This window comes from Gobius niger, assembly GCF_951799975.1.
Source record: "Gobius niger genome assembly, chromosome: 1".
Taxonomy (NCBI): Eukaryota; Metazoa; Chordata; class Actinopteri; order Gobiiformes; family Gobiidae; genus Gobius; species Gobius niger.
Window position 1 is genome coordinate 49,665,938 of NC_136852.1, and position 18,497 is coordinate 49,684,434.

General features: G+C 41.7%; 1 protein-coding gene across 4 annotated transcripts in view; it reads right to left on the bottom strand.

Annotated features, from left to right (window-relative positions):
- The window catches only part of add2 (adducin 2 (beta)), a 19,395-nt gene continuing 898 nt past the window's right edge, over positions 1-18,497 (bottom strand). The window contains exons 2-17 of one of the 4 annotated variants that reach the window (XM_079567680.1): positions 15,094-15,210; positions 14,216-14,401; positions 12,972-13,113; positions 10,655-10,806; positions 9,443-9,523; positions 9,209-9,358; positions 8,801-8,944; positions 8,624-8,722; positions 7,222-7,398; positions 6,583-6,831; positions 5,914-6,030; positions 5,751-5,837; positions 4,784-4,910; positions 3,571-3,642; positions 2,972-2,992; positions 1-1,316 (exon numbers count right to left, since the gene is read on the bottom strand). In XM_079567680.1, the coding sequence (XP_079423806.1) occupies positions 1,060-1,316; positions 2,972-2,992; positions 3,571-3,642; positions 4,784-4,910; positions 5,751-5,837; positions 5,914-6,030; positions 6,583-6,831; positions 7,222-7,398; positions 8,624-8,722; positions 8,801-8,944; positions 9,209-9,358; positions 9,443-9,523; positions 10,655-10,806; positions 12,972-13,113; positions 14,216-14,353 (2,013 nt within the window). In that variant the 5' untranslated portion in view covers positions 14,354-14,401; positions 15,094-15,210 and the 3' untranslated portion in view covers positions 1-1,059. The remainder of the gene's footprint in view (positions 1,317-2,971; positions 2,993-3,570; positions 3,643-4,783; positions 4,911-5,750; positions 5,838-5,913; positions 6,031-6,582; positions 6,832-7,221; positions 7,399-8,623; positions 8,723-8,800; positions 8,945-9,208; positions 9,359-9,442; positions 9,524-10,654; positions 10,807-12,971; positions 13,114-14,215; positions 14,402-15,093; positions 15,211-18,497) is intronic. The other 3 variants (XM_079567681.1, XM_079567682.1, XM_079567683.1) reach the window with 3 other exon arrangements.

Sequence of the window (18,497 nt, forward strand, 5' to 3'; positions counted from 1 at the left end):
GGTAAAACGTTAGCATTGATAGCGCGGAGTGATTCAGTGAGAGCCAGTGTTATTTGCTGCACAAATCAGGCATAACATCAACAGTTCCATGAAAGACACTGACACTGCAGACCGGGATATAGATCTCTCACAAGAGCTGAATAGGCAATTTGAATTGGCAATGTCTCAAATACATACACATGCAGATATTTATGATGTATAAAATGAGCTAGCCCTATAGTTTTTAGACCAGCGGTTCTCAAACCTTTCACTTCCAGGATCACCTCATGTTTGACTGTCCAAGTCTCACCAAGCCAAGATCAGGACCAAACCAGGACTAAACCAGGTCTATAGAGAGTTTAAAATTGAACTAAATAATGTCTAAACTCAGTAAATGCAGCATGACTAAAATTAAAATGAAAAAAGTCTAAAATTGTGAGCGAATTCCAATGAAGTTGAACCAAATCATTGTGCTGATCAGTGGTCGTAATGTTATGCCTGATTGGTGCGTGTTTTCTTTACATATTCCCTGCTGTAATAACATCAATAGCTTGAGTTTTTTTTTTTTCCCTCACAAAATTGGCATTCAAATTCAAGAAGAGCACAATCAGTAGCTATGAGTTACACATTCAGCCTCTGCCCTAGACGTTACAAATTGGCGACAACTACCATCGACCCAAACCGTGACAGAAATGGTTGACGAAATGTACTACAATGTCAATATACATCATGTAGGTGGCTAGTAATGTGAACGGGTGCATAATTCAGTGGGTGTCCAGGAGATTTGGTTTAAAAATGTGGCAAGTAGTGCACGGGATCATACTAGCAATCCCAAAGTTGAAAACCAAACGTCCGATTATGGCTTTACAGTGACCAAAGCAAGAGTGACAGTGAGGAGTGATGCGCTGAAATGTTGTGTCCAGCCTTGGTCAAATAGTACAACGTGAAACAGCCTTTTTTTTGTGTGTCAAAAAGTGTTATTTAATTTTGCGTGAGCTGATTTGGATGCACCATTTTATTCAGACACTAAAGAAATGCTTCACTGTAGTATTTAACCCAAAAGGCTGCGTCAGGACTATCTCAAGTCTCGACTTTCTCTTTCTGCTTTTTGCTCTTTTTCAGGAAAGACGGCGGCTTGAACTTCTTTTTCTTCTTGGAGGGGGATTTAGACGGCGATCCCTCCGGAGTGTTGCCCTGCGGTTTGGCCGGGGCGGAGGCGGGGGGCGTGGACGTGTCGTTGGTGGTGAGCTCCTTCATGCCCTTCTCCAGCTCCTCGGTCGTCTGCTTCTCCTCTTCGCCGCCGTTTTGGAGCACCGCGTCGTCCGTCTTGGGCTCTTCTGAAGGAACGAAACACAAGAGTCTCACAGTTAGCGTTGAGTATAAAAGGAGAGCTGTGGAGCTGCTGAACGAGCTGCACATGCTGTTCAGTGAGTAAATAATGGTCTTTGCAAGCACTTTGACCGCAACAATTACGTACCTCAGTCAATCCATGCCTAAATTAATAAAAGAAGGTTGTATTAGCTATATTTAAGTAGGACAGTCCCTCTGAGATTCAGAATCTCTTTTTCAGGGGAGTCCTGGCAGCAGAGAGGGTAAAACCTACACAGACCCGGAAGGAACGTCTCGCTATGCAAGGCTGCCCAAGTGTTTTTTGTTGTTGTTTTTTTCAAATGTATGCCTCATCCAGAACCAGAAAACAGAACAATAATGTTGATCTATTCCTTTAAAGACTGTTTCTTTTAAATTTGTATCATTTATTTGAGCTGAAACAACCAAGTCACTTCCTTTAGTGCTGCCCCTGGACCCAACAGGCATCAAAACTTTGTCTCTAAAGACATATATTTTCCATATCTGCTTTCCATACCAGTACCTAAACTTTTTTTTAACCCACCCATACCCAAGTGCAGGGGCGTCGGACTGGGGGGGTAAAGGGTGCTGTGTACCCAGGGCCCAGAGCAGGGTGGGGGCCCTCAAAAGTGCTGCAAAAAGCGTTCTGTATTGTACTTTCTAAGTTTCCTCATAATTGATACTATAAGAATTGAACAACCGGGCTGAAATACAACGGTTGCTAGACAGAATTTTGCACAAACAATAATGATGGATGATGAATTTAAAAATGTGCCAAATGGTTCAGCCGGCTTCAAATATGGTGCGAGACTAAATGAGGCTGAAGCCCTTGAGCTTTTTTGTTCATGAGACAACATATAGTATAATATTTCTTTTTTGCAAAATAGCATTTTAATGCCTACTTTAAAGTCACACATTTGTTATTCCCAGCACAAATATCCCATGTCCCTGGTGCAGTCGTCCTGTTTAATATGGTCTGCTAATAATCATTATGCATGCAGAATATCCCACCACCAATTTAAATATCTATATCACTACAGGGATTGAAGGTTATTCAATTTCTGTAACTGAAGCCAATCCAGATGAAATTTCAAGTCAAACATCGAGTACACAAACAAAAACAAAACAATGAACTAAGTATCCAGGACTAATCTAGATTTTTAGGTCGCTGTATATAATAAAGTTATAATAGAAAATAAATCAACTGCATTGTCAAACCACTGTTATGTGGTTAAAGAACAAGAAATATGAGGGGGGTCCAAAAAGACAGTTTGTGCCTAGGGCCCAGAATTTGGTGCTACGCCCCTGCCCAAGTGTCCCAGTCAATGTACTGTCAACCGAAATGGCATGGGGACACACAATTACCCTGAGATGACAAGCTCAAAGCCCAAAGAATATTAATTTGAACTCATAAAACGCTTTGTCGTTTAAATCAACAGATTCAAAAAATGTTGTTGATTTGAATAAAATTTGAATAAAGATTAAATCATGGTCAAAATCTCAGCACAAGACATTTTAACAGACTCAAATACATTTTCAGAGGATAAATACTGGAAGAAATGTTCCCCAACAAAAATAGTTCCGTGACCCACCAGTTTAGAACCACAGATTTAGGCCTCTGGCACCTATCCTGATCGGAACCCACCTTTTAATCCGCAGCGTGTGACTATAGTGTTAAAAAACACAAAGAACAGAAATGTTTTAAGCTGCGGAATATGTGGAACCTAAAACCATCCCAATCTCAGCAAAGACTTGGCAGCAAATGAAATGGTTTGCATGTGCTATGACAGTCTCTCTATGACTAAAAAAGACAACATTGCGCACTCGTATTGTTATGAAATATATTGAAATATATAAAATACAATAGAAATACTTTTTGACATCTGCAATATGAGAGCGCAATGTGTTTTTTTTTTTATATTTGAGAGATTTGCACATCAAGCAAGATTTAGTTTTGGTGTGCGTTACTTTTCTCCTTTAATCTCACTCTATGAAGCACTTACTTTCTGAAGTCAGTCCAGCAGACGGCACAAATAGTCCCACTTTTCCCAGATTTGGCCTCCCTATGCCTTAGCATGTTTATCAGCTCATCAGCAAACAAACAGAAAACATCTCGACCTCATCTTCAAATGCAACCATCAAATATGTAAAGCACAGACGTCCATGATGATCGTACATGCAGTAAATACTCAAAGCATGCTGTAGACACATGCGGCCGATAGGGGGCGCTCTGTCTCGCCTCACCTGACAGAGGGGACTGGCTTGGGGAGAGAGGCTTTGTGGGGGAGGTGGCGGGGGAAGACTCCACATCCTCCCCTGTGCTCACACGGGGACAAAGACAAGAGACAGAGACAGACACATGGTGACTGGGTTTGGGGTTAGTTTTGTTAAGACGTCAAACAAACACAGTGACAGATGAAAACAGTCTCAGTGTAAACTAGGGCTGACTAATCGACTAATCGATTATTGAAATAGTTGTCAAGTATCTTAGTCATCGATTCATCGTTTCTGTCCCAAACTCAGATAGATTATCGTTGGAGAAAAAAAAGAAGCATTTTAAAAGTAAAGTATACGTATTTTTGTATATGTGTCCCTAGGTGTGAAATAAATTGTATTAAATCAGAAAATTGATTGAGCTCCACATTAATTGTTGCCATATCCTGAGCCTAATACCAGTTTGGAAAAAATATATTTAAAGGGACTCGCTCTCAGTCCCACAATCCCAGCCCATGGCTCCAAACAGGTCCTTATTTGTGCTCCGGCAGTAAAAAACTCTGACTGAATTTCTTGAGGTTGTAGTGTCTTATTTAATGAAACCACTTAGAACAGCCTACAAACATTACTTTAAGTTTACTCTGACAGCGTCACTTTAGTTTCATGTGTTATGAAGACTGCAAATAATACACTTTCCACACACCAAATAAGTAATCGTAAAAGTTAATCCACGGAAAAATCGATGACCAAAATAATTATGTGGAGTCCTATAGTAAACACACAAACCATGCTGTGAATTTATCACAATAACGCCACGGTATGACAATCATATACAGTGTTACATTAAAACTGAGGGGAAAAACAGACAAAACCTATTCTATTACAACACGAAATACACCCCGAAGATCCGGCTTTGTGTCTATTTTTCCTAGAGCATGTAGTGTTTAGTCTGACTGGTAAACAGGGAAACGGGTCATTTATATCATGAGCATGGAAACGGAGAATAGGAAAGGATTGAAGATCTGCAGGGAGTAACCCATTCCTGCAGGGTCGACTGTACTTTCACAATAAAAAACGCGACTTGTATTGAATCTTTCCAAGTTGGTGTTATCTTTGCTTCTGTGTCATTATCCATAGATTATACACTACCGTAGAAACAATGGCAGAAGTAACACCAGGAGCAATAGTAGTAGTTTTTACAGCAACAGCACTTGAAGTCCTCGTAAAATATAAAGGTTGATACCGTTGGTGCCCGTGTGCTGCTTCTTCTGCACCTCTTGGCGATATTCCTCCAGCGCCTGGTCTGTGAGCTCGTTGAAGGGGTTCGGGGGCTCGGGCTCTGGGGGCAGCTGAGGCGGACTCTCCGGAGACTGCAGCACCAAAAACACAAACCAGACGTTGATAAACATGACTCCTGTAAGTCCTGAATCGTGGCTTTTAAAAGTACTTCAAGAAATCCTTTGAAGTGGAAGCAATTTGCTGACACACATTTTCAAAACATAGGGGTATTAGTATTTGAGCAAAAACAAAAATGAACTGTGAAACGAATATAAGAAACAACATTCAGCTGTTTGCAGATGACATCACTGAAAGACACTATACCAGATTTTTTTTTCGAGTTATGGTATAAAAACATTTTTCCTCCAGTATGTTGTAACTGACATGTGGGAAAACACCGTGCCTCTAATTATAAAGCATTATATCAATATCATGAAGTTGCAGGTGACTTTTCTAGCATTTCTGTGAAAGTGACCCTACAAGTTGTGAAACGTGACTATAAACTTGTCCCTGTGAAGAATTGAGATGCTACAAATACGTTCGGAAAGTTAGGAATGTGTTTGGAAAGAGGGAGCCACTAAATTAAAATTAGTTGTGGTCCAATCATTGTATTAAAATTTCAGAAATTGGGCCTTTAAATAATTGCCTTTGTAATTTTTGTGATTGCAAAACTCAAATAGCAATTTTGATAAAATTGTAATTAATCTTTAATTGAAGTCGAAGAGTGTTTCCTGGAGATCATCATGTGTCACTGCCCACTCTGCAAACTGAAGAGACTTCAGTCACAATCCTGAACCTGTGAAGAAGTGAACTAATCACATAAAAACTGGACTGCTCTTATGTGGCTATAACACCAACATTTGGTTTTCTTTGGTCTTCCGTCTGGTGTCTGTCTATGTTGCATGTTTTACAGTACATTTCGTAAAGCTTACCGGAGGGCTGTCTTCATTTATGACGCCGGCAAGCACTTGGGACTGAGGACCAGCTGTCTTCATGTCCTGGCGATTTTGTTGTCGAATCTTGTGGGGGGGAAAAAAAGAAGCATTACATACAAAGCACAGTGTGGATTTGCCTTGACCGAGTCAGAGCGCTGACCTTGTTTCGTGTCTCGAGCACCTCCCGTGGGTTGGTGAAGAGAGGCACAAATTGGTTGGGGTTTTCGATTTTGATTGCCGTGCTGCCAGCCTGGTCAGTCTCGTCGGTCTTCATCCACTACAGAGGAGGAAGGGGAGACATAATTCTAATGAAGGAAAGTAACAGAACTGTAGAATGAACATGTGTTTCATAACCTGTCTTTTTAGTTTCTTGTACTACATATTGCTTTTGTTTATGTCACTGTTATTATAGTTCTGTTTATGGCCAGTAGAGGGCAGCCTGTGCACTGCAGTGCTGTACTCAGCTGTGGGCTTCCCCTGCAATGCAGAGAGGGGAGAGTCTGGGAGGGACCAAAGGCATAGTCAGAACCCGCCCTCTCGTGTGTTTCTGACAGCAGCCCACAACAGGCCAAACAGAAAATACTACAGATAATGGCAAATATGTGCAGTACAGAAAGTTTTCGTCTTTATGTTTACATCATGTCTGGTTTGATTTGTAAATATCATGGCTGCCTTTGGAACCTGAGGAGAGCGTAGGAAAAGGCTACATGTCTTCTGTATATTGATCAAAGAGTTTGGCAGGATTGTTTCAGTAGCCATGTTAGGTCCCTTCATAGTACGCGTACCCGCAAGTGGCAAAAGCATTATTTAATTTTGCAAGTACTCTTACCATGGAGCGCTGGTGGCCGGGGCTGGCCTGCTCCTGGTTGACCTTCTGGTAGATGTTGGGCGTGTTGAGCCAGCGGGTCCTCTCCTGCTGCTGCTTGTTGACGAACTGGTGCTGCCTCAGAGCGGAGTGCCCTCCGTCTTCGTCAAACGGGTAAAAGGAGGTGACCGTGGCGGGCACCTCCACGTCCCGCCGCGTCCGGGACCTCTCCAGCAGCAGGGGGAAGCGGTAAGTGTAGCCCGTACGGTAGCCCTGATGAAACACACAACAAATGGCAAAAATATTCTAGTGGGTAACATGATTTTCAAACTTAAACTATGGTTTTGGGGCCACAGCAGAGTTTTCCTCTATCCAGCCTCGGAACCAGCAACTATTTGAGTGGTTAATTTTGTGTTTATAGGTTTAGATACAGAATTAAAAAGCTATCCCTGATATTCTAGAATAGTCGGCACTACATTTCCAGCTAATGCTTTCACTTTACATCCTAACCACAGAAAGGCTTTTATGCTTTCATAGTTTGAACAGGAAACATCAGATGGTGCGCGGTAAAAGTGACTCAGCAAAACCCATTAAAAGCCAACTGCCCTTTCACACTGAGCTGAAACTACTCCAAGGCATCTCTAAACACTGTGTCCTCCTCACCAGGTTGTCCAGGGTCCTCATGAGGGCCTCGAACTCGTGCTCCCCGGTGCGGCTCTTGCTCATGGGGCCGAAGGTGGACCCGGCCCAGCCCACTGTCCCGGCCGGAGCAGGTCTGTGGGCGCTGCGGTCCAACATGATCAGGTTCTGCTCCCCTCCGGAACAACACAACGCCGACACCTGCAACGACATGGGCAGTTTACAAGTTTGATCGGGGCGCTTTCAAAAGGATGTATTTAATCTACAGAGGCTTCATCAGATTTATGGTCGATAACTCTGCCCACTGGGGCACCATTGCGGAACAAAAACTGGCACAAACCTGTTCTCTTTTGGCCGACTTGGGATTAAAAGGTGTCGGCACTTTCAATCACAGGCAAAATGTCAGTTCAAAGGACTTTAAGCCATGAGATCAATACGGCAAGTTTGCTGTACTGAAGGGCCCAGTATTCAATCAGTATTCATTACACAGTACAGAGGAAAGTAGTACATGTACAACAGAACACTTCTCGTGTACCAAATGCAACCATGGCGGGGAAATGTACCCAACACAACCTTGAAAACATTCCTGGACAAGCTAAAATATAGATAATATGTAAAGTTGAAAGCATAGCTCTATTTATTGCATTTGAAGCAGTTTTAATATAAATGATACTGTGACAGTGATAAATGTTTGATGGTGCCGCTCCTGTTTCAGTTTTTCAGAGACTGATGACTCCACATTTTAAAGGCGCAGTTTGGCACTGGTCTGTTCCTCTGCACTGCAGCTCAGTCCTGTTCAGTCCAAACATACAATCTGCATTTACTGCAGTTAAAGAGGAGCCACTCTCCTTCACACTCACAGCAGTTCACTTAAAGGGACACGCTACACTGTTCAGATCTGCCCGGGGCCAAGGCCAACTCTGGTGGCTCCAACATGTCCCGCTTCATTTAAAAAAATGTGTTCCTGAAAATTGACATTATTTACATGCAATTCTCTTTGTCCCATCTGTCCATGTAGCATAACAGTATCAGTTATGCTATATAGACAGCCTGAAGCAGCCTGAACAGTGTAGCATTTTCAAACTATGAGGGAAGAAATAAAACTTTTGGGAGACACCAGAGTCTCCATTAATGGGCAACACTAGACGTAACAAAATTTCAATTTATATTAATGCTTTTTTTAAAATAAGGTAATATACACTTCATTGTCTCTGTAGGAAATTGTTTTCTGCATTTGAACTGTCCAATCCATCTGCAGTGCAGCTGGGACAGCCTGTCAGGAGCAGTGTAGGAACCACTCTTCAGATCATGAGCTGGTTTGGGTCAGAAGAACCAACTGCAGCTGATGAAGTTTTGCGTAGTCTAGTTTTTTTGGGCCAATACATTTTCATAAAGGCTTTGAAATAATAAAACAGAAAAGTCTGACCTGTATTTGACACGCGGCCTGTATGTGGTAGATGGAGTAGAAAGCCTCCTCTACCGTCTCCCCCAGAGCCACGATGCCATGGTTTCTCAGCACAAGCACCTAAAGCACAAAAGCAACAAACATCCTGCTCAAACATGTCTAATTTAGAAGAACAATATCTCTTTAACTTCCACCGACTTTGCAGGTGGGCCCCAGGCTTTTCTGCAGCTCCACTCTTTCCTCTTCTTGCTCCATGACTCCGTTATAATCATAATAGGCGACTTCTCCGACCAACAGCGCCTCGTGAGACAGAGGCAGCAGCCCAGACTTCATATTGGAAACCTGGACACAGAACGATCAGTATTTTCCTCACTTTAGAATGTCACTAAAAAGTCCATAATGCACAAAATTAACTTTGAGCTTTTAATTCATTCATGACTGTGTTAAATGACCTTAATGAAAATAGGCCCCTGGAAGAGCAGCTTTGACCGTTTGTGACCAAATCCAATTTTACTTTAACAATTCTAAAGGGCTTCACAGTAAACGGTGATCAAGGCTAGTGCACTGATGGTATTTCAAGTCATAAATCCGAAAGCCTGGACTCACGGCGGCGGAGGCTGGGGTCTGGAGGTGCAGCAGGCAGCGCACGTCGGGGCGAGCCGAGTAAATGGCCGAATGAAGACTGAACTTGTCCAGATTCACGGCCAGGTTAGTGCTGCCCCGCTCCACCACCTCACCCAGCAGGTTCACCTTCACCTGAACGACAAGAGAGCCGCTCCGTTAGTGAACAAGTTCGGTCTGTGTCAATGATTATATGTGAAATATTAAAAACATACTGACCAGACTGGAGCCGGTCACTTCACTGTAGGCGAGGCCATCGGGAAGCACCAAGAAGTGTTCCTGCTCCTTATTCACACGCAGCTGTGCAGGAGGGAAAAAAACAACCAAAGATGCATTTTACTCAAAACTCAGTTCAGTTTATGTGAAAAACGCTGCAGTTAAAGCACCTGGATTTACAAAGACAACAGGCAAGAGTGACCCACTGGATGATTCAACAACATTATGCGCCCAAAGAAAGGCAAAAGCTCCGAATCAGTCATCTGTACTTGGTAGTTTAAGTGCTGCAGACATTTCCCCTCTCATCCAAGCAGAGGTGGATAGAGCAACTACTTTACTGAAGTAAGAGTAACGTTACTTCGAAATAATTTTCCTCAAGTAGAAGTAAAAAGTATTAGCCAAAATCATGTGGAAACTGTGATGTTTACAAAGAAAATTCTAAGAAAATACAGAAAACCAAAATAACTAAGGCTAAATAAGGTGCATGAGACGAAGTCCACCTATTTCATAAATTAAAAAAAGGGGCTCGATGCAAGTTAGCCATTTTATGCTCACTACTGCCACCTCAGGTCATATGTGTAACTGCACCTTCTATATTAATTAATTCATTAATATGTATGACTGGTAGGGGAAACCGGAGTACGCGGAGGAAACCTACGCAGACACGAGGAGAACATGCAAAAACTCCACACAGAAAGGCCCCGTCCAGGTGGGAATCGAACCCGTACCTTCTAGCTGTGAAGCATGAGCGCTAACCGCTGCACTACTGTGCCGCCCAAAAGGCTACTATCAACGTGAGAGAGTATTAGTATCAGTAACTCCCAAAGAGAGGTCACCTGATTTCATAGCATAGGTATATTTCACAATGATCCCACTATTCCTTTGGCTAAAATGAAGAATAGGGAATAGAATTCTCTGTGGTGGCTAATCCATGTATGAAAAAAGGCAGAATTGTGCCAAGCCAACATCTTGCACTTTTTAAATACTGATTCAAGGTATCAAATTCAAATAAATGTACTTACAATATGATTTAACTTTGTGAATTAGTGCTTCAGCTGCTCCTCAATACCAATTTTAAATGCTCTAATCTAATTTTACTAAAAGCCCTCAAAGACACGAGCCAGCGATAAAAAAAAGAAAAGACTTGACACGCCCTAAACCCTGAGCTTGTCGGTGCTGATTTTGTGTTGCTGTTGAATAAAGCAGTTTTCTCACAGTGAGGCAGGTGTGGCCGAGCTGCGCCCAGCCGTAGAGGTCGAAGAGTCTGTGCACAGAGGCCAGTTTGCACCTCATGAGCCGCTCTCCCTTCACCAGACGTCCGGGCTCCCAGCACTGCAGGTCATTCACAGGCGTCACCATCATCATGTCTGAAAAAGGACAGTGAGGTAGAGTCAATCACTGCATCTGTACGCCACAGACGAAGCAGATTAGCTTATTAGCCGCCTTTCTGGAGCAACAAGTTATTTAATGAGGAACAAGAATCAGAAAAGCTACAATAGGAGTTGTATGAAAGTTAGAGTTTGTGAGAGTGTGAAATATTTTGAACAAACAAGATCTTAGTTAAAACTTGCAACACTGGAAGGAAAATAAATCTTGTGAGATTCTTATGAAAACAATTCTACAGCAAATGTTTCACTCCGTTATCCAACCACGAAAGTCAGAGGTAGTTGAGTAAAATCTCTGAGCTGTTTCCTAAATGTGTTTCTAGCTCTCATAGACACTTCTGAACATCCCCATTGTTCACTCGAGTAAATTAGAAGCACGTCTCAGCCGGAGTTCATAGCGAGTATAGAGACGTGAACAAGGCGGACCTCCTAATGCCAACACTATCAATTTTCCCTAGACTTCCTGGTTTGTTGTGTTTGAACTCTAGATCTGTGGTGCCAAATGAACTCACTACAAGATAATATATTGGTCAGTACAGCTTTAATCAACTCTAAAAGTGGCCTGATGACATTAGAGTGAGTGACCTTTTGGGGGGGTTGGGGAAGCAGTGTCATGCTCCATTTAGCCAAAAGTGTTTAGACACATAAAACACTCAAAAAGGCAATAAATACATTCAAACAAGAAGGTCCCGGATTCGATTCCCACCAAGACGGGGCCGTCTATATAAAAACATAAAATACCTACATAAAAATATAGTGTCTACTTAGGGCTCGCTTCAGGTTTAGGAACAGCAGATTTGGGGCAATGGCTTTGTCCTTTGGGAATAATCAATAAAAACAGGCAGACCCAGATAAATGTGACTTTTCCACAGCACAGACTGGAACTTAAGCACCACAATAAGCTGACCCAATAACCATAATTACCGATAACACAAACCACTGCTTGGGAACAAACTTAAATAAAATTAAGCATCTTTGATCCCATGCATAATTAATGTTATTATTATAATGAACAAAGGTTGTGGTTATTACGTTCTCCTTAATGGAAACACAAATAAAGAAAAAGACATTAAGTCTTACAAAGAAAGTAATATTTGCACTAAAGCAAAAATAATTAGCCTTCACAGCATTTAAGTTAAGTTAATTGCAAACTCTAGACACACACAATGTGGAAAGCTTACCATAATTATAAAAATACAAAGCTTTGATTGAAGAAAAAGTTGTCAGATGATGTGTCCAGAGAATAAACACGGATGAAGCTTAGCATGAGCAATTATAAACCGTGGAGTAAGACTTCACGTGGCAGAGGGCAATTAATATTGAAGGTTAGCAAAAGAGTAACAGGCAAAGTTGTTTTGTTCTATACAGAGACGCTTTTACTATCCACTGCTTCACTTGTCACTGCTTTAACCTTGTTCATTTCAGCCTGAAAACATTTCCAACAGATACCGACTGTTGCAGACCAGGAACCGCTCCAGAGGCTGGTCTTTCGGAAATGCTCTGACCCAGTTCTTTGGCCCCGTCGTGCCCGACTGGTGTGTCGAGAACCAAATGACAGTCAAAGCCCCATTTTCAGCGGGATAAGGCAGAGCGATTACAATCTAATTTTGTTTTTGTATAAGCCTAATTGTTGAGTGTGTTGGTCTTACACACAGAGGAAAGCTGGTAAAATACATATGGGGTTGGTTCCTTCAAGCCAAAATGAGGGACAGCAGTGGAGAAAAAAAATACATGCACATCAAGCAGGCATAGCGGGAAAGACCTTGATTTTTCATTTTATTTTATTCAATTTATTACCTTGCTCTTGGTTCGGACATTTGCCAAAACCAAATGTTAAAAGTACATTATGTAACTTTTTATGCAAGTAAAAAAAAGAAAACCTTGATTTTTGTGCGTGTTGACCTTTTTGTGACCCAATGGCTGTATGAGTGGTTACCATGGCACCTTTATTTGGCTTGCTATGCTAACCTAAAAAGTCAAATATGCATGAAAACATTTTTATTTTCCACTTAAAAAGCTCCACAATGCACCGATCAGTCAGTGTCATAATGTTCCTCCTCATCAGTGCATAACAACACACAGCCAGTCCTTACTGCATGAGAGGCCTGTATAAGATATGACTTTAGCGGTACGAGTGAGTGACGTACTGTTGGGAGCCACAGGCAGGTTGGCGGGAGAGCCGTGTGATGTCATGTAGTCGGCCAGTTGCCTCAGAGCCCACAGGTTTGACGAGCTGCCCCCTTTCTTCATCTGCTCCTGGATCAGCCCGTCCAGGTCCTCTCTGAACGACTGCACAGACACAAATCACACTAATTCACATGCTCTTTCAGCCGCCGAGGAAGAGGAAGAATAAAGAAAAAGAGGAGGAAATAAGAATTCTATTGTAGTCTATGTGCCAGGTCCAAAATAACTGCATGGCATATAGCTATAGCATAAAGTTGCACATGTTCTGTAAAGGCTAGTTTACAGGTTTCATGAAATCAGTCGGTCATCGGGCACTTATTAGAAATGCTGCAGCCACAGTCGTCACAAAGACCAAGAACAGACACCACATTCAAAGGATAGATTTAAACATTCTGAAGTAGGTGTGTAGGGCTTTGAGATCAGCCAACTCTTTTCTGCTGGCTTTTTACCAGAGTACAGACTACACATGATGTATGCAGCTAACCGCCTGAAATCCATCATCTTGAACCAATGCCAATAATGCAGTTGTTATTTAAGTCCAAACTAAAGACTCAGCTTTTCAATAAAGTTAGTTTCTACTTGAAATCTGTATTATTTGTGTGTGGGAAACTCACTGATGTCAATTTTTTGCTGCATTTCTGACGCACTTTGAGTTCGCACCTGTACATGAAAGGTGCTCTATAAATAAAGTTGCGAGCACAGATGAACTAAGGTACAAAACAACAGTGTGAAATCGATTTTGTTACTCACTCACACAGGCGCAATTGATGTCAGAGGAAAAAACTTGAGGTGTTTGGGAACCTAATCACTATCACTCTTCAACAGCCCCTTGATAGCCATCTGAAATCATGACTGAATCAAACTCGAGATTGTGGTTTAGAAGAATATTCCCCAATTATCTGAAACTATGACTTTTGCATTATGATGTTTTGGTTTCATTTGTACAGGGGCAGTGCACAACACACTGACCATGTAAAAGTCAGGAAAGACGCTTAGTGCCAGGGTGATGTGCTAAATGCAGCATTTTGAAGATCCTGCTTTATTCACCACTCCCACGCCTCTGTGCTGTGAAGGAATATAGAAAACTGAACCCGCTGCACCCTAATCGACTACGGGCCAAGCGGCTGGTGGAATTACACATTCTTCTTCACAATGACAGTAATCTATAACACGCAGAGCAGAGGGCACTAAATCAGGTATAACTCACTGGGCTCTGGAGGAGAGTGGAGATGCGTTTCTTCAGCTGCGGGCCCGTCCCAGATTGGGGTGACTGCAGGCCCTCGGGGACCCCATCACTGGGACTCCTCTGCACCGGAGTGCCCTTAGGCGTGGGAGACTTGCTCATCTTCTACTGGTCCGTGCGAGCGTCAGTAACCGCGGGATAAGAGGAGCGCTGGGAACGAGAGGTAATTCAAGATTAAACAATACGGAGAAAGAGGCACAGTGCAAAATAATAGTGTTAGAGCTGAAGTATTTCAAATGAAGGGAATGGCAATGAGTTGGCGACATCGTGCAAGTGTAAAAACATGTTTTGGCAGCGGAATGTTTTGTTAAGTCCTTTGCAAAGAAGACATTTGTGGAAAAAAGACCTTTGTATATATCCACTCTTAAAGTCTTTTTAATCAGCCGTGAACTAGCTGCTGTTTTTTACTTGTGTTAATAAAGTTAGGAGTTAGTTTGGGTCACAACTAACTGCTTAAACTTCATTCCTGTTTGGTAAGCGGCCCCCAGTCCCAAAATCATTAAGAATCGATGCCCAATGTTTTAGTTTTTTTTTTTTTTTTTTTTCAATGTAAACAAAAATATCAATATCAATTTGTATTAGTAACCAATCTCGTTTCCTGCACTTGAGAACCACAGTCAACAGCACACAAAGTTGCATCAGAAAACATAACAGCAAAACCCTCCTGCTTCAGGCATGGGGCGAGTGTGAAATATGATCTTTGTCAATCTGGCACACTACAAGCAGACGACCAATAGTCCATGGGGTATCACACTGTATTGCATTTCACGTCCCAAAACAGAGAACAGCATCCCTAAAAAGTGCACATCGAGACAACCGGACAAAATGAAAGGCGGTCCTACCTCCCCTCGCACTGGAGCTGGCGTTTCCTTCTAGACCAGAGCAAACCCAGTAGAAAGCATTAGCGCTAAGTGGCTACATGCAGACAGATCAGACAGGAAGTTGTCCAGTGATCCGCGCTGGTAATAGGAGAAAGGAGGACAGGGTTACCGTAAGGACCTTAGCCACTCCCAGCGAGAACTCAAAAAAACGACTACACGCACATGAACGCAACTGGAGGCAGAAGATAAGGGCCTTGAATGCACCACACCCCACAATTTACTTTATAGTGTGTTTACAGAGAGGACTGGAAGGTAGCACCACTGGGTTTTTTTTGGCAATTAATATGGTTCATTTTAGACATTGTATTTAAACATTAAATTCACAAATGCCAGTGAGTCAAAGTGTGAAGATTAAGAAGATAATTATTGGTCTTTGAATAAAGTGACAAGATTGTGCCATGTCCTGCTAAGTCCGTCAGCTTGAAAATGAAGGTAAAACGGAATAATTTTGGAATATTATTTTGAATGGAAATGTCATATAGCATTGTAGTAAAATTTATGGTTTTGAGAGTATTGTAGATTTATTTTGAACACAGCATTGTCTTTACTTACAAATAGTGCTTTTAAGTTTAAGTTTATTGATGGAATGCCCCTTGAGATGTGCCATCTCATTTTCTAGGGGGTCCATTAAGTGATGCCTTTCTAAATGGAGGATCCAAGGGGTCCACCTAGGCCTGTCACAATAACAAATTTGAAGTTAGATATATTGAGGCAGGAAAGTATCGCGATAAACGACATTACTGACTCTAGCGATACCAGATACCGTCAACTCTCAGGCATCCAAATGACAGTAAACCTTTGTTCTAAAAGTGCATCATCATATCTTAAAATACCACACAAGCTGCAATAAACATGAAATATAATGTAACTCAATTTGCTTCAGCTAGAAATCAAAATTCCCAAAGTGGGGTCCGATGCCCTCATGGGGGCAGACTAAAATCACAAGTGATATTTAGTCTGGGGACCACCAATTTATTTTCTCGTAGGAGAGGTGTGGTTTACAATCGTCCATAGCCGTTTATTGGGCGCTACGAATGTCTATAGTGCGTCTGCACGGGCCACAGCCAATCGTATCATCGTATCCAATGACGTACGATGTACCCGCTGTAAACTTTCGAGCTAAACTATTTGGAACATGGTCTAAAGCTTGATCGAAAAATAGTGTCGCATCTGCTGCTGTCACGTTTGATCCGTAAATACTTTTTTTTTTTATTATTCGTAAATAAACTACAAGCTTCCGTGTATCGAAAATTTCGGCCATGGTCCCCAGGCTGCGAGTATATTTTTCCTAGGATATCCTCAATGTCATGGGTTAAAGTCCCAGCCTCGAGAATCAGCTGAATGTCTCTCCCTGCACTTCACCTCCTTTCACCCTGTGCAGTCCTGTCAAAGGAAAAAAAATCCGTAAAAGAAATCTGTCAAAGATTGTGATTTCCTGGTCAAGATTGAGTTGACATTGCCTTTTATTTAAGCTGTTGGTTGTCGCCTTTGAACTGAAAATGATCTGTGAAAATGATTGTGCACATACAAACTACACAGACAGGGTTATGCAGTTGACATTGTACCTCTTCAATATTTTTCACCAAATTGCCTATAATGACTATTCACTGTGCAAAAATTGCATTGAGCCTCGATTGCAATCAAGAAGAAATTACTAATGGAGTGTCCAGCAAGTGAACCGTGCCTTATCTAATGCTATAGCACAGAGCACGAGTCTGTTGGAACCAGCGCCCCTACAGTCATTAAGGCCGCCCCCAGGAGAGAGGGCCTTTATGTGGGCTCAGTGTCAGCAGCTGTGGCCCTGTCCTCCAGAGAAATCTACACACCAACCTTCCACAAAGAAAAACGGGGACACAGATATCAAGTCTGAATGAATGAAATCCAGTGAAATGTGGAGATGGCTCAATACAGACAGTGCCCCGTTATATTTAAGTCATTTCAACACAGCACACACTTAATTTAAACAAATATTACTAGTAAAAAAAATTAAAATGAAACCTAAATCAGGATCAGAACAAGTGGTGAAATATTGTGCAGTCCTATCATTAAGACACAGAATTTGCACTTCTGTTACTAGAGTAGTATATTATGTAGAGATTAAGGTAGTGCGGTACTGCGTGGTATTGATTAGTCTCTGGCTAAAAGGGCTTTGGCATTTTGCAGCGTAGTCTTAATTTAAGCGTCGAGTCCAGGTCTAAGCTCCAGTAAACACAGCTAGTACATGCCTGTATTATTGACCACAGTCGCTCCACAGTGAACAAAAGTATGTGCTGCTGCTGCTGCGTATCAGGAGCCGAGAGCCACAGGAAAGACCTAAAGTACATCGATTTCTTCTGGCTCCACTTTCATTATTAACGACTGGACAGTTCAAACTGCCGTTCATTGGAGGCAGAGATACAAGGATCATGTAGTTGTGTCTCTCAAGACTAAAACCAGATGAAAAATTGGAAAATATTCTTTGAGGCTTTTCTGATATTTGGATTTTTAGCCGAAATGTACTTAAATTATTGCTTACAACACAAAACATCCTTTAGTGGTCATCTACTTTGAAACAAGGCCCTAGATCAGGTTCTATTTTAAGTGGAACAAAATTAGTTTTATCCTTCAGTATATTGTACTGACATTGGTGGAATAAAAAAGCCTTTTGTGCACTTAAAAAGACTTTATAATTGGATGTTATCGAATGTGAACTAACAGGCTTGTTGTTTACATTATGGTGGCAGGATTGCGCTCTGAAATGTGCTTATAAAGTCATCGCTGTGAAGAATTGAGATGTTATAAACATGTTAGGAGAGTTGGGAATGAGTTGGACCACAACTAACAAGTGAAACAATTACACAATCCTTTAATTTAATCACAAAAATCAAGTACAGGGCCTTTAAGTGCAATCTTTACTGGAAAATGCACAGAGATGTTAAGCACATTAAGACAAAGATGGATTTTGTAGCTAAACGGCTAAAAAACAAAACAGAAAACTCAAACAAACGCCTACAATGTCTTATATAATCAACAATCGCAAATACAGCAAAAATGTATATGCTATATGGACTTTTTTCTTTCTTTTTTTGACGATGATAAAGACAGCCTACATCTAGACAACGACTGTTTATAAAGTAGATTCTAACGTATGCAAAACTGCCAAATAACTGTCTTTTTGTTATTGCGCTCCGCCTCTGCATAGATTTAGTCATGCTATTGCTATCATAGATGCTTTAGCTACCCTCTCCCCGCAGCCCGTCAAACCCACTCGCCCACTCGCCCACTCCATGTTACAAATACGCAACCATTGTATTGTGCCGCCACATCTGAAGCGATATATTCGCCAGTGACACACCACACGCCTTTTTTTTTTTTTTTTTTAATTT